Source organism: Dama dama, chromosome 3 (assembly GCF_033118175.1).
Source record: "Dama dama isolate Ldn47 chromosome 3, ASM3311817v1, whole genome shotgun sequence".
In the NCBI taxonomy this organism is placed as follows: Eukaryota; Metazoa; Chordata; class Mammalia; order Artiodactyla; family Cervidae; genus Dama; species Dama dama.
Genome location: NC_083683.1, coordinates 62,550,597 through 62,571,427, shown reverse-complemented (window position 1 = coordinate 62,571,427; position 20,831 = coordinate 62,550,597). Strand labels below are relative to the sequence as shown.

General features: G+C 40.6%; 1 protein-coding gene across 1 annotated transcript in view; it reads left to right on the top strand.

The window, feature by feature from the left end:
• IRAK3 (interleukin 1 receptor associated kinase 3) overlaps positions 1-20,831 on the top strand; it is a 55,370-nt gene that overhangs the window by 4,645 nt on the left and 29,894 nt on the right. The window contains exons 2-4 of the mRNA XM_061130639.1: positions 11,139-11,321; positions 19,847-19,911; positions 20,666-20,720. Of these exons, the coding sequence (XP_060986622.1) occupies positions 11,139-11,321; positions 19,847-19,911; positions 20,666-20,720 (303 nt within the window). The remainder of the gene's footprint in view (positions 1-11,138; positions 11,322-19,846; positions 19,912-20,665; positions 20,721-20,831) is intronic.

Sequence of the window (20,831 nt, the reverse complement as noted above, 5' to 3'; positions counted from 1 at the left end):
TAGGATTCTAACCAGATGGTCAGATTCCAGAGTTTATGTTGTTGTTTTTATTTAATTTTAAATAGACTTTGTTGCTTAGAACAATTTTGAGTTTACAGAAAAACTTAGAAGATAGTACAAAGAGTCCTCACATACTCTGTCCTTCCCATATACTCTGCACCCAGTTCCCCTGTTATTAGCATCTTGCATTAGTATGGTACATTTGTTCCACTGTGGATACACTATTATTAAATTGCATTCATACTTTATTCAGATTTCCTTCATTTTTACCTAAAGTCTCTTCTGTTTTCCAGAATCCCACCCAGTATATCACATTTCATTTGGTTATCATGTATCCTTTGGGGGCTTTGGGCAGTGATAATTTTTCATATTTTTCTAGTTTTTGATGACCTTGCAGTTTTGAGGAGTACTGGTCACTACTGATCAGGACTGGTCTACTGTTTTGAAGAATGTCCCTCAACTGAGATTTGTCTGATGTTGTTCTCATGGCTGGACTGAGACTGTGGATTTCGGGGGAGGGCAGACCACAAGAGGTAGAGTGCTGTTTTTATTACATCATATCAGGGGAGCACAGTGCTTACGTGACCAGTCACTGTGGACATTAACTACGGCTGGAGTAGTGTCTGTGGTTTCTACACTGTGGAATCACCCTGCCCCACCCGCTCTCCATGTTACACTCTTTGGAAGGAAGTCATTGTGTGGCCCAACTTAAGAAATAGAGAGTTAAGCTTCCCCTCCCTGAAAGTGGAGTAGAACCCATGTTCTTTGTCCACTATATCATTTCTCACATCTTACAGTGTTCTGTCTAGATCAGACTTTTAATTTGCCACCTTTTTCTCTGTTCCCCTTTATGGTAAAATTCCTCAAAAGGGTTCTTGATACCCCAGTTTCTCCATCCTCCCTTAAACCTGCTCCAGTCAGGTCTTCACCCCCCTACCCCATTGCTCCGTTGACGTTTCGCTTGTCCAAGGTCACTGTGGTTAAATCCAATGATCAGTTCTCAGTCTTCATCTTACTTGACACATTGTATCACTCCTTGCTCCTGAAAGCTTTACTTCACTTCTGGAACACTGCACTCTCTTCTCCTCTTACCTGGTATGCTCCGTCCTGATCTCTTAGGGTACCACTGGGACCATTCCATGGGCCTCTTCTCTGCTGTTTATCTATCCTACCCACTGTCTTGTCAGAACCATCTATGTGCTGACAGCTCCCGGATCTCTCCTGGGTCTCTGTCTTGAACGTCAGCACCGTCCACCTATTTGCCTACTTGACAGTTTTCTCCACCATAACAGTCCAGAAGTGTTCCACGCCTCCAAAGTTTTTCCCCATCTCAATTAGTGGCAACCCCATCCTTCATTTGTTCAGGCCAAAAGTTTAGTCTCCTGTGACTTCTTGCTTTCTCTCACAAACCACATCCTGTCTCTCAGTAAATGCCATTGACTCTGCCTTCAGGATCTATCTAATAATCTGACCACTTATCATCTCTGCCACCACAACCATCCTGGGCCAAACCACCGTCAGATCTTACCTGGATAATTCAGCAATTTCCTAATTGGGTTCCTAGTTAGTCCCCCTGCCTCACCTCGAGTCTCCTTATTCCTTTCAAAAAGTCACTTCATTACTTTCTTCTTTTTGGCTGCGCTACATTTTTTTTGCTGTGCACGGGCTTTCTCGAGTTGCAGCAAGTGGTACCTACTCTCTGCTGTGGCGCGCCGGCTTCTCATTGTGGCGGCTTTTTTTTTTTTTTTTTTGTGGCGGCTTTTTGTTGCGGAGCAGGGGTCCTGGTTGCCTGGGCTTCAGTCATTGCAGCTTGCAAGCTCAGTAGTTGCAGCTCATGGAATGGAGAACACAGGCTTCAGTTGTTGTGGCATGTGGGCTGAGCTGCTCCACGGTGTGTGGAGTCTTTCCAGATCAGGGATGGAACCCAAGTCCCCTGCATTGGCAGGTGGATTCTTATCCACTGTGCCACCAGAGAAGTCCCTTGAGTTTGTTTTCAACACGGCAGGCAGTAAGGCTGTTAAACATGTGAACTCTGTGTGTGTGTGTGTGTGTGTGTGTGTGTGTGTGTGTGTGTGTGTGTGCGCGCGCACGCGCGCGCATGCTAAGTCACTTCAGGTATGACTGACTTTTTATGACCCTATTGACTGTAGCCCATCAGGCTCCTCTGTCCGTGGAATTCTCCAGGAATACTGGAGTGGGTTGCCATGCCCTCCTCCAGGGGATCTTCCTGACCCAGGGATCGAACCCACATATCCTATGGCTCCTGCATTGCAGGTGGATTCTTTACTGCTGAGCCAGCGGGGAAGCCCAAAGTGTCTTATACCATTATCCTATTAAGAACCCTCCAGTAGCTTCCCGTCCCAAGTGCATGCATGCCAAGTTGCTTTAATGGTGTCCAACTTTGTGCGACCCTATGGACTGTAGCCTGCTAGGCTCCCCTGTCCATGGGATTTTCCAGGCGAGAATACTGGAGTGGGTTGCCATGCCCTCCTCCAGGGGATCTCCCCAACCCAGGGACTGAATCCACATCTCAAATGTCCCCTCCATTGGCAGGCAAGTTCTTTACCACTAGTGCCACTTGGGAAGTCCCATGTCACAGTAAACGCCAAAGCCCTACATTGCTTTTCTCACTTCCTTCTTCTCAATTGCTGAACTCCAAATTAATTGGCCTCCATGGACATTCAAGGAATTTTCTTCCTATAGGTAACCTTGAGTCTTCCTTCTTCACATCCTTCTTGGATTTTGATGAACTATTATGTACCCTGCCTCTGCTTTTAAAACTCATGCATGCTCCCTTATGCTCCTTTCCTGCTTTACTTTTCTCTATATCACTTATCATTCCTTGTATACTTTATATATATGCATATACATACATATATTTCTTTGTTTATTGTCCATCTAGAAATAAGCTTTATGAGGGCAGGGATTTTTCGTTTACTTTGTTTCCTGCTTACTACTCGAGCATCTAATGTTGTACCTGGTATAGAGAAGACATTTCAGTAAATATCTGTTGATTGAATGAATTAATGAATGTATGTTAAACATTCAAAACCTTGTTGGGCAGACACTTAAACAAAGCTTTATACTAGATACAATGTCATGGTCCCTGCTTGTAAGGATTTTCCAATTTAACATAGACAACAGACCAATATAGATCTATGAACTTTAACGAGAAGGAAGTATAGGAAAATCGTACTGATCATTACCTGAGTGTGGAAGGACACAGCTTCTGAGTTCCAAACAGAAACACTGCTGTTGAAGGTGAAATGTTCTTCAGTTATCTCATTAATGTTAGATCCTTCCCTGGGTCAGGGATTCAGAGATCAGGACAGATGGAAGGATCCCTCATGCATAGGCTTTCCCATTTATGAAATATGAGTCCTACTCAGGTAGGGAGTATAAGTACACATAAGCTTAAGTATGGACAAGTATTGTTTCTTGTAAAATGTATGAGTTAGTGGGTGTTAATGCTATGGTCTGGTAAGGGAAGTTGAGCTCACTTAACACTTTTGAGTTTTGTTTTGCTTTTTGGGGGAATTAAAAATGTTATTTCAATCTTAAAAGATTTTTTTTTTTTTTTTTTTTGCCTAATTTGTTTGTGTTCTGGTGGGAAAAAAAGAAAAAAGGCTTCTTTTCCTTTTCCCATTTTGTTATCTCAAAACAAACTTTGCAAGAATGTAGATAATTTCCTAGGGGTTTTGGCATGTGGTTATATGCAAATACAGAGATTCCAAATAGGGTATGTTGCGTTATTCTAAAAAACCCCTTCAGAGACATATTTGCATGTGGAGAGTGATTTCTGCAGCTGAATTCCCCAGTGGTTAGCACTCCTAGATAGTTCTGCCCTCTCAAAACAGATCCCTGATGACCTTTGAGCACTGAATAATTATTAAGCTATCAGTATCTTCAGATTAATTTCTTTCTGGACTTCTCAGGTACTTTTTTGGCTTATATTATGCCAAGATGACTTTCAACCTTCCAAAAAATGATTTAAAACAGTGTTTAACTACAGCATATTTTTCCAGATGTGTCTTTTCATTTAGAATGCTTTTCACTTTCACAACACTGTGGTCACTGAGAAACTCACTCTTTGTTTAGGATTGTCTAAATAAATAAATTTCTATGTCCTGGAACAAGTAAGAAAGGACTAGAGAAGACTTTGCATATTGAAGAACATAACAGGAATCAAGAATTTGTATTCTTGGGTACATATATATGTATGTCTGAGTCCCTTCGCTTTTTACCTGAAACTATTACAACATCGTTAATCGGCTATGAAAAAGTGTAGTTGTTCAGTCGTGCCCGACTCTTTGAGACCCCATGGACGGTAGCCTGACAGGCTCCTCTGTCCATGGAATTCTCGAGCCAAGAATACCGGAGTGGGTTGCCATTCCCTTCTCCAGGTAATCTTCCTGACCCACAGATCGAACTTAGGTTGCCTGTGTTGCAGGCAGATTCTTCACCACCTCAACCTCCAAGGAGTCAGTCCCCTATACAAAATAAAAAGGTTTTAAAAAAATAAATTACTTAAAAAAAAAGAATTTGCATTCCTGTCACATCAAATTAATGTTGTTTTGCAGAATTTTATTTAAATGAATTACGCATTTTATGGATGCTAATAATATTCTTTTAGCAGTGTTTCTATTCCCAATGTGTCATCACTGGAGAAAAGCTATTAAGGTTATGCCATGAATCACCAGTTACGGAAAGAGAATACATTTCATTTCCAGTCCTGGAAGCAACCCATGCTTTCGGGATCCATTTTCACTGAGCTGGGTCAGTTTCAGCACTGTCAGCTATTTACTGTTAGAAAAACACCTTTAGCTTTTCTTAGAGTTAATGCAAACTCAAACCTTTGCCCCAGGTCACTGTTAGGGAACTGTAAGAACCTCAGCACATTTGGCATCTATTCATTCACGCTCCAGCTAAATCTCAACTCGAGGGAATCTTGGCCTCTTGCACTTTTAAAAAGGAAATGCAGAAATTAACAGAAAGAAAAATGGGTAATAGAATTATGTGGGAAAGCTGACATGCCTTGGAACTTGAAAAGTTAACTCCAGATTTCTTAATAAACTGTTGCTTTCCTACTGTGAGAATTGTGAGCTATAAAAAGTTTATACCTTTTTATGTGCAAATACAGTCTATGAGACTCCTGCTGCTAGTGCCACCAGATGGGTCTTCTGAAAACTAAAGCTTTCATCTCTGCATCACCTCCTCAAGAATCTTAGATTTGTCCCATTTTTCAGGATAAAGTTTTAAGTTACGCTGACACTCAGGGCCTCTGTCTGTCACTCAGCAAATATGCACTGGGCGTGGACTATGTGCTAAGCACATTCCTATGAAGGTAACATGGACTTCATGGAGCTTACTCACCCTTTAATGTGAGTCTTAATGTCTTTAATGTGAACCCTCTCCTGCAAGCGTACTGGTCTCCTCTTGGCCCCTCATGTCCTTTCCTTCATTTCTGGAGCAGTTCTCCATCTGAGAGGCCCCAGTCCCCCAACTGTTGCAACCTGAGCTGATGTCCCATGACCTCCTGCTTCTTCCCTGGCTATGGGAACCCACACGGCATCTTCTCTCTTCACCCCTAAGAAGTTATGTGTGGATCTTATCTCACACAGTTGAAGTGGAAAGAGAACTGTTTTATTAAGGGAAAACTAAAGCCCTGCTCTATGGTATATGAATGTTGTTAGTTTTTATGCTACCTTAGAGCTGCCCTGGTGGCTTAGTCAGTAAGGAGACTGCCTGCAATGCAGCAGACCGGGACTCGATCCCTGGGTCAGGAAGATCCCCTGGAAAAGAAAACAGCAACACACGCCAGTGTTCTTGCCTGGAGAATCCCATGGACAGAGGAGCCTGGTGGGCTACAGTCCATGGGGGGTCACAAGAGTCAGACAATGACTTAGAGACTAAACCACACTTGGTGCATTCTGCCTGATTCCTATGAATGTTAGCTGGTTGATTTACTAATAGACAAAGTAGAAATCTAAACTTTTCTTTTGCTGAAATTTGATATTTAGCATTCTCTTTTTGGAATGTTAATTTGGAGACTGGGAAGTGTTTTAAAGACTGAAAGTGTTTTAAAGTCTGTGCTTATATAAGGTAGGCCAGGGACTTCCCTGGTGGACCAGAGGCTAAGTTTCCGTGCTCCCAAAGCAGAGGACCCGGGTTCGATCCCTGGCCAGGAAACTATATCCCCTATGCCACAACTAAGAGTTCGCATCCCACACTCAACAAAGACTGAAGATCCTGCTACAGTTAAGATCATGTGCAGCCAAATGAATAAAAAACAATAATTTTTAAAAAATCAGCAGGCCAGTGAAGGGCAACCAAATGTGGTATCTGTTTTTGGGAGGGGCTGTTTGTCAAAGGACATTAACTGATGAGAAATTTGAGATTGCTCAATGAGCCTGTGACTTATCTGGAGTTGAACTGTAGGTTGGTGACAGATCCGTCACTAAACCCACGTGTTCCTACATTATTCAGGGGGCCACAACGATGTCTGGACTGGTGACTTTTCTCATTAGAAGAGAGTATATATAATCCATGGGGCTCAGAGGTCATTCTTTGTCTTGTTTTCAAATTGGAACTTGAGTGATTTTTTTTCCTCTCCAGGGTAGTATACTCTATCCAATTATTCCATAAGAATTGGCATCTCTTTAGAAATACTCAAAGTTTTAATCTTGACTCAGGCTCTGGAAACCACTCCTCAAGGGAGCCCATGATGCCCCATCTTTAGTTAGGGACCTATCTCCATGCCCCACTCACACTTGCTATGTGCAGTTACTGCATTGCTGACAGTCAGTAGATACTCATCAGATGTTTGAATGACACTGATTTGTGGTATTACTTCTAGGACCTCTTAGAAAGAGTTGAAGTGTTCATGTGATAAGTGAGTTGTGAGATGTGACAGTTGGACCGTAAAGAAGGCTGAGCACCAAAGAATCAATGCTTTCTAATTGTGGTACTGGAGAAGACTGTTGAGAGTCCCTTGGACAGCGAGGAGATCAAACCAGTCAGTCCTATAGGAAATCAACCTGAATATTCATTGGAAAGACTGATGCTGAAGCTGAAGCTCCAATACTTTGGCCACCTGATGCGAAGAATTGACTCACTGGAAAAGACCCTGATGCTGGGAAGGATTGAGGGCAGGAGGAGAAGGGGGCTACAGACGATGAGATGGCTGGAGGGCATCCCTGACTCAATGGACTTGAGTTTGAGCAAACTCCAGGAGACAGTGAAACACAGAGAAGCCTGGTGTGCTGCAGTCCATGGGGTTACAAAGAGTCGGACACAACTTAGTGACTGAACCGCAAGTGTTCATAAAATTGTGTCTCAATCAAATAGACAGATGACATCATCTAAAAATACATTAAAATAAAGTTAGTGTGTCTTGCCAAATATTTTGCTTTGAAGGTACCTTTCTATTTTTTTTAGTGATATTTTGTCTCAAACATATATTGGCATTTGGATAGTCCTTGCTTCTTCATGAGACATCATCTGTTCAAAGAGATGTGAAAGGAAGATGTTCTTGCCAGAACCTAAAATGTGGAAGAAGGCCAAAGACGTTCTAACTAAATGAATGATGTTAGATATTTTGTAGTAACTCTTCCCCTCCCCTCCCCACTTAAGCCTCAGCATGCATGCATTCAGATTGAATATTTAAACTTTATCTTCCCTTGTTTGATTGTACTCACTTCCTTTCACTCATTTCGGGTATAAGATGTGACTGAAATAAAACATTCAAGATAAGAACTTTGTATGTATTAGTTGGGTTAGTCACTGCAGTTTAAAAAAAAAAGCCCAGCACCTAAATCTCAGTGGTTAACCTAGGAGAAGCTTCCTGTTTGCTTGTGGGAAGAGCGCTGAGAGTCCAGGACAGCCAGTCTCCACTGTGGTGGTGCAGAATCTCAGGCACTCCTTTCTGGACACGTGCTTCTACCGTGGCTGCGGCAGGGATGGGAGCCTGGTGAATTGCCCCCTGGCCCTTTGGTGTTTCTGGCTGGAAGAGACACGCAGGCATAACCACCAACCTAGAGCAGGAGAATCTTATCCTCTGATGAGATTGAAGCTGGAAGTACTGGTGGGCACCAGGACTAGCTACCAAATCTGTTTTGTTCTGTTTTCTCAGAAAGAGGGATAGTAGTGGTATCATTTAGGGCTTCCCATGTGGCACTAGTGGTAACAAACCCACCTGCCAATGCAGGAGGCATAAGAGATGCTGGTTCAGTCTCTGGGTCGGGAGGATCCCTGGAGGAGGGCGTGGCAACCCACTCCAGTGTTCTTGCCTGGAGAATCTCGTGGACAGAAGAGCATGGTGGGCTACAGTCGATGGGGTCACAAGGAGTCAGACACAACTGAAGTGACTTAGCACCACATAGTGGTATCATATTGTGATCTCTTTCAACTTTCAGGATTTACTTATAATCTCAGCAGAAACATAAAACTGAAGGAAGTTAATAGTCCTGCAAACCCATGTCAGGCTGAAAACATGGGGGGAGGGATGCCATAGTAAGCAGAAGATATTTACCTTTCTGATGTCTTGATTCAAATACTGTAACTGGTATAGTAGTTCCTTAAGAAATTTTAAAACCTGTGGAGTCTGAAGCAGACTGAACAAAAAGATAGTGACCTCGGGCTTATTGCTCTGCTCGGAGCTGAGAGCCTGTTCACCTTATAGTTCCGCTTATCAAAGGACATCGGCCTTTGGAGAACATCTTTGGTGGCTAAGTGAGTCCCTCAGTGAGACTGCCTCTGTTACTACCGGAGGGCAGCTTCCAAATGTGTGTGTGTCAGAGGGCGAGGGGGCTGATTCCCACGGCCAGTTACGGTGAGGTGTTGGGGTTCCCCATGACCACTTTCAGGTGGCAGTTGGATTTTGATCTGTAGACCTGTATCTGACTTCGTGGAGTTTTAAGACTTTCTGGAGGATAAAAGTATGAGGGGGGTGCTGCCATGACCATCACTGACCCTAAAACACATTGTTCATTTCAAGACTCAGGATGGTTGGACTAACTTGCCCAACCATGGTTGGGTCATGGTTGGGATCAACCAGCAGGTCATGGATGGTTGGTCCCGTCCCAGGGACAAGAAAGCTACCTTCCATCTGTCATTTGCTTGATTTCCCCACTCCTTTGCCTTAAGATACACTTTAAAATTTGGAATTTATGTGGAAAGGTTGTATAATTTTTTACCCGAAGAATCCTATTATCTCACAGTGCCATAAAAAGTCATACTAAATCAACTATACTCCAATAAAACTTTTTTTAAAAAGTCATATACTTCCATTTAAGATATTTATAGGGGACCCTAAAAAAGTCATAGAGACTGTTTTAGAGTAATTAAAATCCTATTATCCAGCAGAACATATTTCCCTGACCCTACTCAGACCCTACCCAGATAATAACTTTTAATTGCTCAAACATGTTCAGCAAGACAATCTAGAATAAAAAATTTAAACAGCATTTCATAAAAGTTTCAACAAATGAAATCTAACTAGTAATATACTATCAGTGACCACACAGAAGAAAATGAGAAAGAAAAGAACTAACCTAAGTAACCTTGGAAAACAAGCTCTCCCCAGAATACTCAGGCTGAGGACAAAAACAAGTGTACACAAATGCTGTAATTTGGTTAGCTCATCTGTTCCTCACCGGGATATGGGTTAGCCATTCTGAAAGTACTTTATGTACACAGTGGAAGGGAACAAACAAGAAATATATTGTAGATAATGAGAGCTGTTTCTCACTGTGTGAGAATGAAACTGTACAGGAGACAGGACTAGCATGTGCCGTGTGGTATTGACTTGGATCAAAGGAATCAGTGGAGAATCGTGGCTTTTCATATGTGTACCGATAGGAAAATACAGATGTATGGGTGAGAGCACATACATGTATGTGTTCCCAGCTCTGTCTGCTTGGAGGACCTAACAACAGGGAATACCTCTAGCATCTAGTTCTTGCTTTCTAAACACCATTATCCAAGAAAAGGAACCAGGACGCCTGGGAAAAGTAATTATATTGAAGACTGGGGGAGAGAAAATGCAGAATGAACCTGGAGCAACTTGTGCAGCCAGAAAATAAGGAACTGTTCCCAAAATGACAGGGCTTGTCAGAAGAATGCAGAAGCCAAACTGAATGGACAAAGCTGGAGCAATTTTAGCAGCAGAATAAATAATGACAGTATTGGATGTTAACTTGTAGAATATAATAAATATTCATGAGTCCACACTCATAAAGATAAATTAATTACCTAAATAAATGGGAAAGAAGAGACAACACTTTCTTATAGAATTACCAGTTAATGAACATAGATGGAAAAGCATGAAATAGAAAAAGACTATTAAGCAAATCCTGCAGTAATGATTATTATTAATGAGAACCACTGATAGTTGCAAATATTTGTAGGCAAAATCTGAGAAGCAAGATATTTCCATAGTCTCCAGTATCTCCCCCAACATAGTTATTAGTTTAAAATAATTAATAATAATTTTATAGTGGAGAAACCTGCAGACACCACCTTAGCCAGGGGCTCAAGATTAATATCACCAGTAATAAGACATGGGCATCACAGAGAAGGATACAAGCATTTCACTGTCCTGAAAAACAAGGAAAGATCGAGGAACATCAGATTAGTGGAAATTAAGGAGAAATAACGAGTAATTGAAATGTGAGAAACTGGATAGGATCTTAGAACAGAAAAAAGACATCAATAGAAAAATGGGTGAAATTAGAATGAGGTTTGCAACTTAGGCTTCCCTTGTGGCTCAGCTGGTAAAGAGTCTGCTGCAATGTGGGAGACCTGGGTTAGATCCCTGGGTTGGGAAGATCCCCTGGAGAAGGGAAAGGCTACCCACTCCAGTATTCTGGCCTGGAGAATTCCATGGCCTGTATAGTCCATGGGGTCGCAAAGATTTGGACATGACTGAGTGACTTTTCACTTTCACTTGCAGCTTAATAACCACTGTGTCTGATCATTGTACTGTGGTTATGTAAGATCTTAACATTAGGGGAAGTTAGGTAAGGAGTACATGCTAAAATTAGTTCAAAACAAAAATGTAAATAAAATGTAATAAAACATACCAGGGACTCCAATGAAAGTAAACTATTCTTTGGTTCTTCCTATTGTAATTTCCACAGCGGAGCGGCTTTCAAGCAGCTGGCTGGATGTTCGTCATATTGAAAAATATGTAGACCAAGGTAAAAGTGGAACAAGAGAATTGCTTTGGTCCTGGGCTCAGAAAAACAAGACCATTGGCGACCTTTTACAGATCCTCCAGGAGATGGGGCATCATCGAGCTATCCATTTAATTACAAATTATGGTAAGCATTGATTCGAATGATGTGGCTCTTGGTTCATTTTATATAAATTGTAACTTGTAAATATTGTATTTTATCCAAGACATTGACTGGTCATGTTGTATGTCAGTGATTCCTTACCTACGGCTTTTACCTGAGGGGGAGTTTGCAGCTTCATATTTTTGTGACACTTTCTTTTCTTATTGCCTAATTTATACAACAAATTCCTTTCCACCGCTTTATAGTTGTTTTTTAAAATTTATTTACAAGCTATACTTCTTAAAATATTCATTCTTAGTTAAGAGAATCAGCTCTTTCCAAGACTCTGAAGCTGAGTCATAAACATGATCAGAGCCACAATATGAATAAAATGAAAATAATGCTATAATTTATTTTACCCTATAATAACAAGTTAAAAATAATTGAATTTCCCCTGTGTATTTTAGGGCTTTTTTGGTGGCTCATCGATAAAGAATTCTCCTGCCAATGTAGGAGACATGGGTTTGATCCCTGGGTCGGGAAGGTTCCCTGGAGGAGGAAATGACAACCCACTCTAGTGTTCTTGCCTGGAGAATCCCGTGGGCAGAGGAGCCTGGTGGGCTACAGTCCATGGGGTCGCAAAGAGTTGGACATGACGTAGCGACTAAACAACAGCAACCACCTGTGTATTTTGGTGCAAATGATAACCTCCAGAATGACCCTGGGATTTCTCTGTTATCTTCACTGCTGAGTTTATGCCATGGCTTCTAACTCTGCTTTACCTGGTTACATCTATTTCACCATGTCTTGCTTCTTCTCTCTCTTTGTCTTCTCTTTCTGACGCTGTGTCATCCCTTACATTTAGAGAGTTACCTGGGAAGTAAAGTGTGTGAAGTTTTCCCTGTACAATCTTTGTCAATAAAATAATCTCCTAATGTCCCTTGTTCTGTTTATTCCACTTTGGATTCATTGACATCAACAAGAATGATCTTGCGTGATCTTGGGTCTTAGGTTGTGGATGTGGGACTCTTAGGTGGGAAACTCCTTTAGATCAGCAGCCTTATTCTTTGAATCTTTCATCCAGGCATATTTTTAGTTCTGTGTATTTGCACACATGCTGTTTGATAATATATTTAGTCCAGGCAAGCCACTATCTCATCACTTAAAGAAGCTTTACACACATGAGAAGAAATCCTGAGAGATTTGTACCAGAAAACTGTAGCTTCAGACTGACTTTTATTTTGTAGAGTTTTCATGTGAACTAGGTATTAGACAGTTCCCATAGGTTTCCAGCATGATATTATCCTGTTAGTGATATATGTGTAACTTGGCTAATACCTTGTGTCTGTTGCATGCTATTTCTTCACTGAGTTTTATGCAGCACAATGCTTCACTATGACACTGACTGATCTAGCAAAATGCCGTTGCGTCTCTGGGAGCTGTAAAGTGATGCTTTTTCATTATCTGAGCCTTAACCACCCATGCAACTTGTTCACAGTATAAACTCACACCAATATATTTTACACTTCAGTTTTCTGGAATAGATTGCAGAGTGTCTTTTCATACTCTATGTTGTTTATTTATGCAGTGGAAAATTTTATGGACAAAAATTCCACATCTTTGGCTTAACTCCAAGGCTGTGGCACATGCAAAATTGCTTTTTTTTCTGAGTATTTTTTTTTTTTATTCCTCCCTTCTTTTTGTTTGTTTTTGGCTGTGCTGGATCTTTGTTGCTCTGTTCGGGCTTTCTCTAGTTGCAGTGAGCAGGGGCCACTCTCTGGTTTTGGTTCACGGGCTTCTCCTTTCAGCAGCTTCTTTTGTACAGCCCTCGGTGTGCAAGCTTCAGTAGTTGCAGCATGTGGACTCAGTGGTTGTGACTTGTGGGCTCTAGAGCATGGGCTCGCTGGTTGTGCGCCAAGGGCCCAGTTTCTCCGAGGCATGAAGGATCCCCCCAGACCAGGGATCAAACCTGTGTTCCCTGCCTTGGCAGGTGGACTCCCATCCACTGTGCCACTAGGAAAATCCCTTTGTTTTTTAAAATGTGAGATTAGTTGATTGATGGAAAGACAATATACTGCCCTAATACCAAAAGATAGATAAATTTGACATGAAAAGGAGTGTTTTGTTCTGAATCCTTTGCTAGGGAAAATAGAATTATTTAGTTGGAATTTGGAGAAGGCAATGGCACCCCACTCCAGTACTCTTGCCTGGCAAATCCCATGGATAGAGGAGCCTGGTAGGCTGTAGTCCATGGGGTTGTGAAGAGTCAGACACAACTGAGCGACTTCACTTTCACTTTTCACTTTCATGCATTGGAGAAGGAAATGACAACCCACTCCAGTGTTCTTGCCTGGAGAATCCCAGGGACGGGGGAGCCTGGTGGACTGCCATCTATGGGGTTACACAGAGTCGGACACGACTGAAGTGACTTAGCAGCAGCAGCAGTAGTTGGAATTTATTCAGTAAATGCTTTGAATTATAATCTTATAAACATTAATTATGTAGCTTATTAAAAGCAGCCAGGTGATGACTCCTTGGAAACATTTATTTTTGGCCATATCAGGTCTTAGTCGAGGCATGTGGACTCTATAATTGCAACACATGGGCTTAGTTATCCCGTGGGCATATTGAGTCTCAGTTCCTTGACCAGGGATTGAATCCGGAGTCTCCTGCAGTGGAAGGTGGATTCTTAACCACTGGATCACCAGGGAAGCCCCACAATGGAAACATTTAAGTGTAATTTGCTACACTTGTGTTTCCTATGACACCAACTCACTGAGTCAGGAGTTGGAGCTCCTAACTGAAAGTACATAAAGAGTTAGTCTTTCTTTGTTGTTACCATGAATAGAGTTATCACTTATCCAAATAATCTGTTTTTGTCTACTTTTCCTTAAAATTGTTTCATTTTGGGGGGAAGTGATTTTCATCTTAGAGGATTTTTTGGCATTTCATATTCCTATCTCCAGAGATCACTTTCTAGATTTGGATTTTCTTTTGAGTAGTAAATCCCCTACATACCAAAGAGTTCCATTCCCAGAGTGCATTCATAAATCTAATTTGTAAGCCCAATAAAGTTGGCCTAGGTACCCAACTCATACTATCAGCTAAAAAGTATTTGTACTTAATAGGTTTATAATACTTTTCACACAAATAAAACATAAAAAGCAAACAAACACAAAAAATAAAGTATGTTTAATCTTATAGTACAGTACCTTGAATGGTACAGTAGTCTAGGACAGCAGCTGGCCTACAGGGCCTGGCGTTGAGTGAACAGGCGAGAAGGGTCGCTCGAGGTGGGAGAGGAGGTAGGAGACGGTAGAGCTGAAGGATTGTTAGCAATAGGAAATGGACGGCAAGCTGCAGTTACACCTGACATTGAGGGAACACGTTTGCACCTTTGAAAGTTCTCGACTTGAAGGCTCATATGCAGAGGACTTAACTGTGTTACAGAGAAAGGCCTTGTATTTCTTCCCAGGCACTGTTCCTGCAATTCAGGTGGATGCCCCTAGGTGGTTTCTTCACATCCATGAAACATGCCTCAGGTCTCAGGGCATAACCAAGTTGTTCAAGAAACTAGAATTTTTACTTGCTGTCATTATTTCTGGCATGCATATCCTGACATGGGCTTCCCTTGTGGCTCAGTGGTAAAGAATCCACTGCAGTGCAGGAGATACAAGAGATGTGTGTTCAATCCCTGGATCAGGAAGATTCCCTGGAGGAGGACATGACAAACCAAACCACGGAGAATCCCATGGACAGAGGAGCCCGGCAGGCTGCAGTCCATGGGGTCCCAAAGAGTCCGACAAGACTGAAGTGACTGAGCGTGTGTGCATATGTCCTTACGTATAACATTTTGCATGTAAATCTCAATGATCAGTGGTTGTCTTTTCATTTTCCTTTTGATAATTCTGTTTATTTTTTTATGGCTGTGCTGGGTCTTGGTTGCAATGTGGGCTTTTCTCGAGTTGAGCGGGGGCTCCTCTCGCTGCTGTGCCCAGGCTTCTCACTGCGGTGGCTTCTCCTGTTGTGAAGCGTGGGCTCTAGGCGCGTGGGCTTCCGCGGCTGGAGCACGCAGGCCCAGTGTTGTGGTGCACAGGCTTATGGGATCTTCCTGGACCAGAGATCGAACCGGTATCCCCTACATTGGCAGGCGGGCTCTTCCTCTGAGCCACCAGTGAAGCCCAGTCTTTTAGTTTTGACATGAAATCTGCAGCTCTCTGCTGGCTTCTTAGGAGAGTCATTTTGAATCTTTCATTTTATCTGACAATGAAGTCTTTGTCTATTTATGTGCAACAACAGGACAATGGCTTTTAGTGTCCTTGCAGCCTGAAAGCTTCAAATTTTATTCTATACACCAATACCTTATTCAGAATGTTTGTTATTTATTTTTCTTGCCTAATTGTCCTGCCTGAAGCCTCTAGTATAACATTGAATAAAAGTGGCAAGACCAGACCTTCTTTCTTGTTCCTGATCTAAGGGAAAAACATTTTCTTTCACCATTATGTATGATGTTCACTGCAGGTTTTTCACAGATGCCCTTTATCAAATTAAGGAAATTTTTTCTCCCTAGAGTTTTATCGTGATAGCTTATTGAATTTTATGAGTTTTGTTCATTTTACTAATGTGTATTACATTGATTGATTTTCAGCTATTAAGCTAACCTTGGATTCCTGGGATGAATCCCACTTGGTCATAGTATCTCATCTTTCTTATTTGTTACTGGATTTAATTTGCTAATATTTTGGTGAGGATTTTTGCATCTATAATTATAAAGGTTATTGGTCTATAGTTTTCTTGTGCTGTTTTGTGTGGCATTGATATAAGAATAATATTAGCCTCAAAGAGATTTGGGAGTTGTTTCCTCCTCTTCTATTTTGGTAAAATTAGTGAAGAACTGGTCTTAAGTCTTCTTTAAATGGTAGAGTTCACTTGTGAAGCCATTTGGACCTGGGCTTTTCCTTATGAGAGTGTTAAAATATTAATTAAATTTCTTCCCTTGTTACAGATCCATTCAGATTGCTTATTTCTTCTTGACTTAGTTTTGGTAGTCTGTGTCTTTCTAGGAATCTGTTGATATCATTTATCTAGTTTTTGGACAAATAATTGTTCACGGTATTCCCTTATAATTCATTTTATTTCAGTAAGGTCAGTAGTTATGTCTTTTGTTCTTAATTTTAATTTGAGTCTTCTTTTTTTCTTTTTTCGTCAGTCTAACTAAAGGATTGTCAACTATGTTTATATTTTCAAAGAACCAACTTTGATTTCATTGATTTTTCTCTTTTGTTTTTCTATTCTGTTCTTCTGTTTCATTTATTTCCCTCCAATCTTAATTCTTCCTTCTTTTTGCTTCCTTTGGTTTAGTTTTCTCTTCTTTTTTATTCCCTAATGCAAAAGTTTAGGCTATTTATTCGATATCTTTCCTCTTTTTAAAGGAGAGCATTAACAGCAAAAAAATTTCCATTTAAGCACTGCTTTTGCTGCATGCCATAAATCTTGGTGTGTTGTGTTTTTGTTTTCATTTATCACAAAGTTTTTTCTAGTTTCCTTTGTGATTTCTTCTTTGATTCAGTCGTTATTTATGAATTTGGTGTTTAATGTTCATGTGTTTGTCAATTTCAAAAACTTCCTTTTGTTATTGATTTCTACTTTAATTCCAGGTGGTCAGAGTATATGCTTTGTATGATTTCATCCTTCCAAGTTTATTAAGGCTCATTTTACTGCCTAACACATGATCTGTTCTGGAGAATGTTCAGTGTACAATCGCAAAGTATGAGTATATTGTGTTTTGGATGGAATATAAAAGTCTGAATATAAAAGCCTATAAAAGTCTGTTTGGTTTAATTGGTTTGTAGTTTTGTTCAAGGTTTGTTATTGTGTTTTGTTGCTAGCCTTCTAAGCAAACTAATCTAAGAAACACTAGAATACAGTCTAAGGAAAACTAGAAAATGAAATAAAACTTTTCTAAAGTCTGAGTCAAAATGTCAGAAGTAACTGCAAAATGCTGCAGCTTTAATTTTTTGTAGGAAGCCACCACAGACTTCCTTAGTTCAGGCAGAACCATAACAGACAGAAGTAATAGTCCAGCTGGGGAGAGTGTGGGCGTTTGTGGTTGGTCTCTCTCTCACACACATGCACACACACACCCCTCTAATACCTTCTGGTGCAAGATAGGATAACAAGTAAACTAACCCAGAGGGATATAATCCCATAATTGTAAAAGTTTTAAATATATGTACAGAAAACTGATAACAGTGTTGCTTTCTTCTTGTCAATTCTCACCTTCGTATTTTAATATTTTTGATGATGTTTAACAAAATCTGAGAAGCAAGATATATCCATAGTCCCCAGTATCTCCCCCAACATAGTTATTAGTTTAAAATAATTATACACAAAAATAAACTCAAAATGGATTAAAGATCTAAATGTAAGACCAGAAACTATAAAACTCCTAGAGGAGAACATAGGCAAAACACTCTCTGACATAAACCACAGCAAGATCCTCTATGACCCACCTCCCAGAATATTGGAAATAAAAGCAAAACTAAACAAATGGGACCTAATGAAACTTAAAAGCTTTTGCACTACAAAGGAAACTATAAGTAAGGTGAAAAGACAGCCCTCAGATTGGGAGAAAATAATAGCAAATGAAGAAACAGACAAAGGATTAATCTCAAAAATATACAAGCAACTCCTGCAGCTCAATTCCAGAAAAATAAATGACCCAATCAAAAAATGGGCCAAAGAACTAAACAGACATTTCTCCAAAGAAGACATACAGATGGCTAACAAACACATGAAAAGATGCTCAACATCACTCATTATTAGAGAAATGCAAATCAAAACCACAATGAGGTACCATTAAACGCCAGTCAGGATGGCTGCTATCCAAAAGTCTACAAGCAATAAATGCTGGAGAGGGTGTGGAGAAAAGGGAACCCTCTTACACTGTTGGTGGGAATGCAAACTAGTACAGCCGCTATGGAAAACAGTGCAGAGATTTCTTAAAAAACTGGAAATAGAACTGCCATATGACCCAGCAATCCCACTTCTGGGCATACACACTGAGGAAACCAGATCTGAAAGAGAAACGTGCACCCCAATGTTCATCGCAGCACTGTTTATAATAGCCAGGACATGGAAGCAACCTAGATGCCCATCAGCAGATGAATGGATAAGGAAGCTGTGGTACATGTACACCATGGAATATTACTCAGCCGTTAAAAAGAATTCATTTGAACCAGTCCTAATGAGATGGATGAAGCTGGAGCCCCTTATACAGAGTGAAGTAAGCCAGAAAGATAAAGAACATTACAGCATACTATCACATATATATGGAATTTAGAAAGATGGTAATGATAACCCTATATGCAAAACAGAAAAAGAGACACAGAAATACAGAACAGACTTTTGAACTCTGTGGGAGAATGTGAGGGTGGGATATTTCAAAAGAACAGCATGTATACTATCTATGGTGAAACAGATCACCAGCCCAGGTGGGATGCATGAGACAAGTGCTCCAGCCTGGTACACTGGGAGGACTCGGGGGAATCGGGTGGAGAGGGAGGTGGGAGGGGGGATCGGGATGGGGAATATGTGTAAATCCATGGCTGATTCATATCAATGTATGACAAAACCCACTGAAATGTTGTGAAGTGATTGGCCTCCAACTAATAAAAAAAAAAGATTTAAAAAAAAAATAAATAAAATAATTAATAATAATTTTATAGTGGAGAAACCTGCAGACACCACCTTAGCCAGGGGCTCAAGATTAATATCACCAGTAATAAGACATGGGCATCATGAACCTCTTGATATTATGCACTGTCTGAAAAACAAGGAAATATTGAGGAACATCAGATTAGTGGAAATTAAGGAGAAATAATGAGTAATTGGGAGAAGGCAATGGCAACCCACTCCAGTACTGTTGCCTAGAAAATCCCATGGACAGAGGAGCCTGGTAGGCTGCAGTCCATGGGGTCGCTAAGAGTCGGACACGACTGAGCGGCTTCACTCTCACTTTTCACTTTCATGTGTTGGAGAAGGAAACGGCAACCCACTCCAGTGTTCTTGCCTGGAGAATCCCAGGGACAGGGGAGCCTGGTGGGGTGCTGTCTATGGGGTTGCACAGTCGGACACAACTGAAGCGACTTAGCAGCAGCCGCAGCATAGTTTAAGATAGGTACTGATGAAAAAAAAAAAGATAGGTACTGATGGACTTCCCTGTCAGTCCAGTGGTTGAGACTCCACACTTCTATTGCAAGGGTGCATGGGTTCAATCCCTGGTCAGGGAACTAAGATCCTGCATGCCACATGTTTTTTGTTAAAAAAAAAAAAAACAAACAAACAAAAAGAAAGGTGCTCATATTTTAAGTGAACAAAGGTATGTTTTTATATTTGATCGTTAGAAAGCTCTTTCATGTACGGAAACTTGTAACCATTCAATGGGAATGAAACTGAGCTTTAGAAATGAACCTTACGAGCAAGGTATTTATTTTCACAATGTAAGAAAGAAAAAAAATGTTTGTTAAGAACATAACAGTTATAACTAACTTCTCTTATTTCTCTTTCAGGAGCAGCCTTGAATCCTATAGAGCAGAGTCATCAGGGAAAAGAATTTCCAAACATGTTACAAAAGGTAGAATGTGTGTGCATAGATAATGACCCTTGAACCCTGTTGCATCTATAATCAAGTGTAAGGAGTGAAGCTATCAGGCAGAAAAATGCTGTTATTTGCAGCTACTTTTTTAAAGCCAGGAAAGCTTTCGTTCTCATTCTTCTTCACTTATTTGGGAATTTAGGAGATTGTGGTTTAGTCACCCAGTCATATCTAACTCTTTGCAACCCCAGGGACTGTAGCCCGCCAGACTCCTCTGTCCATGGGATTCTCCAGGCCAGAATACTGGAGTGGGTTGCCATTTTTTGGTAACTGAAGAGTGGAGAGCTTTCTCCTCTTAGTGATCTGTCAGAGATGAGTCGTAGAACATTTAAGAGTACTGTGAATTATGTATTTGTCTTAACTCAATTGTTAGTTTTCCTGTTCTAGTTGACGTTTTGCATGTTACTGTTAGTTTTTATTAAAGCAAATTAGAGATAATCCGTTTTATAGGAATAGAAGTCATTTAAAATTGACTATAACTGACTGTGACATTGATATTTGAGTTTTTAGTGTTTGTGTGGAAGCCTGTGTTGATGTGAAAGCCTTAAATATATATGGCAGTGAATACTGTCGAATAGAATAAAACAACTTTGCATTCTACTAGCTTTCTTCTAAATTAGATTCCATTTTCTTGCACTGTATAGTCCCAGGGGTAGCTTTGGATTTCTGTTGAGGTTCTGTTCTTTCTAGACTTATGAAATTGAATTATTTTAGTATGTATTTCTTCTCTTAGGAAACAGCCAATGTCACAGTGGATAATATTCTTATTCCTGAACGTAATGAAAAAGGTAAAAAAAAAAACCAACTTTCCTTTAAATCATGCTTTCCTTTAAGTGGATTCATGAATTCCTTTAAGTGAAATTTAGACATATCCAATAAACATGGTAACCATTAATATG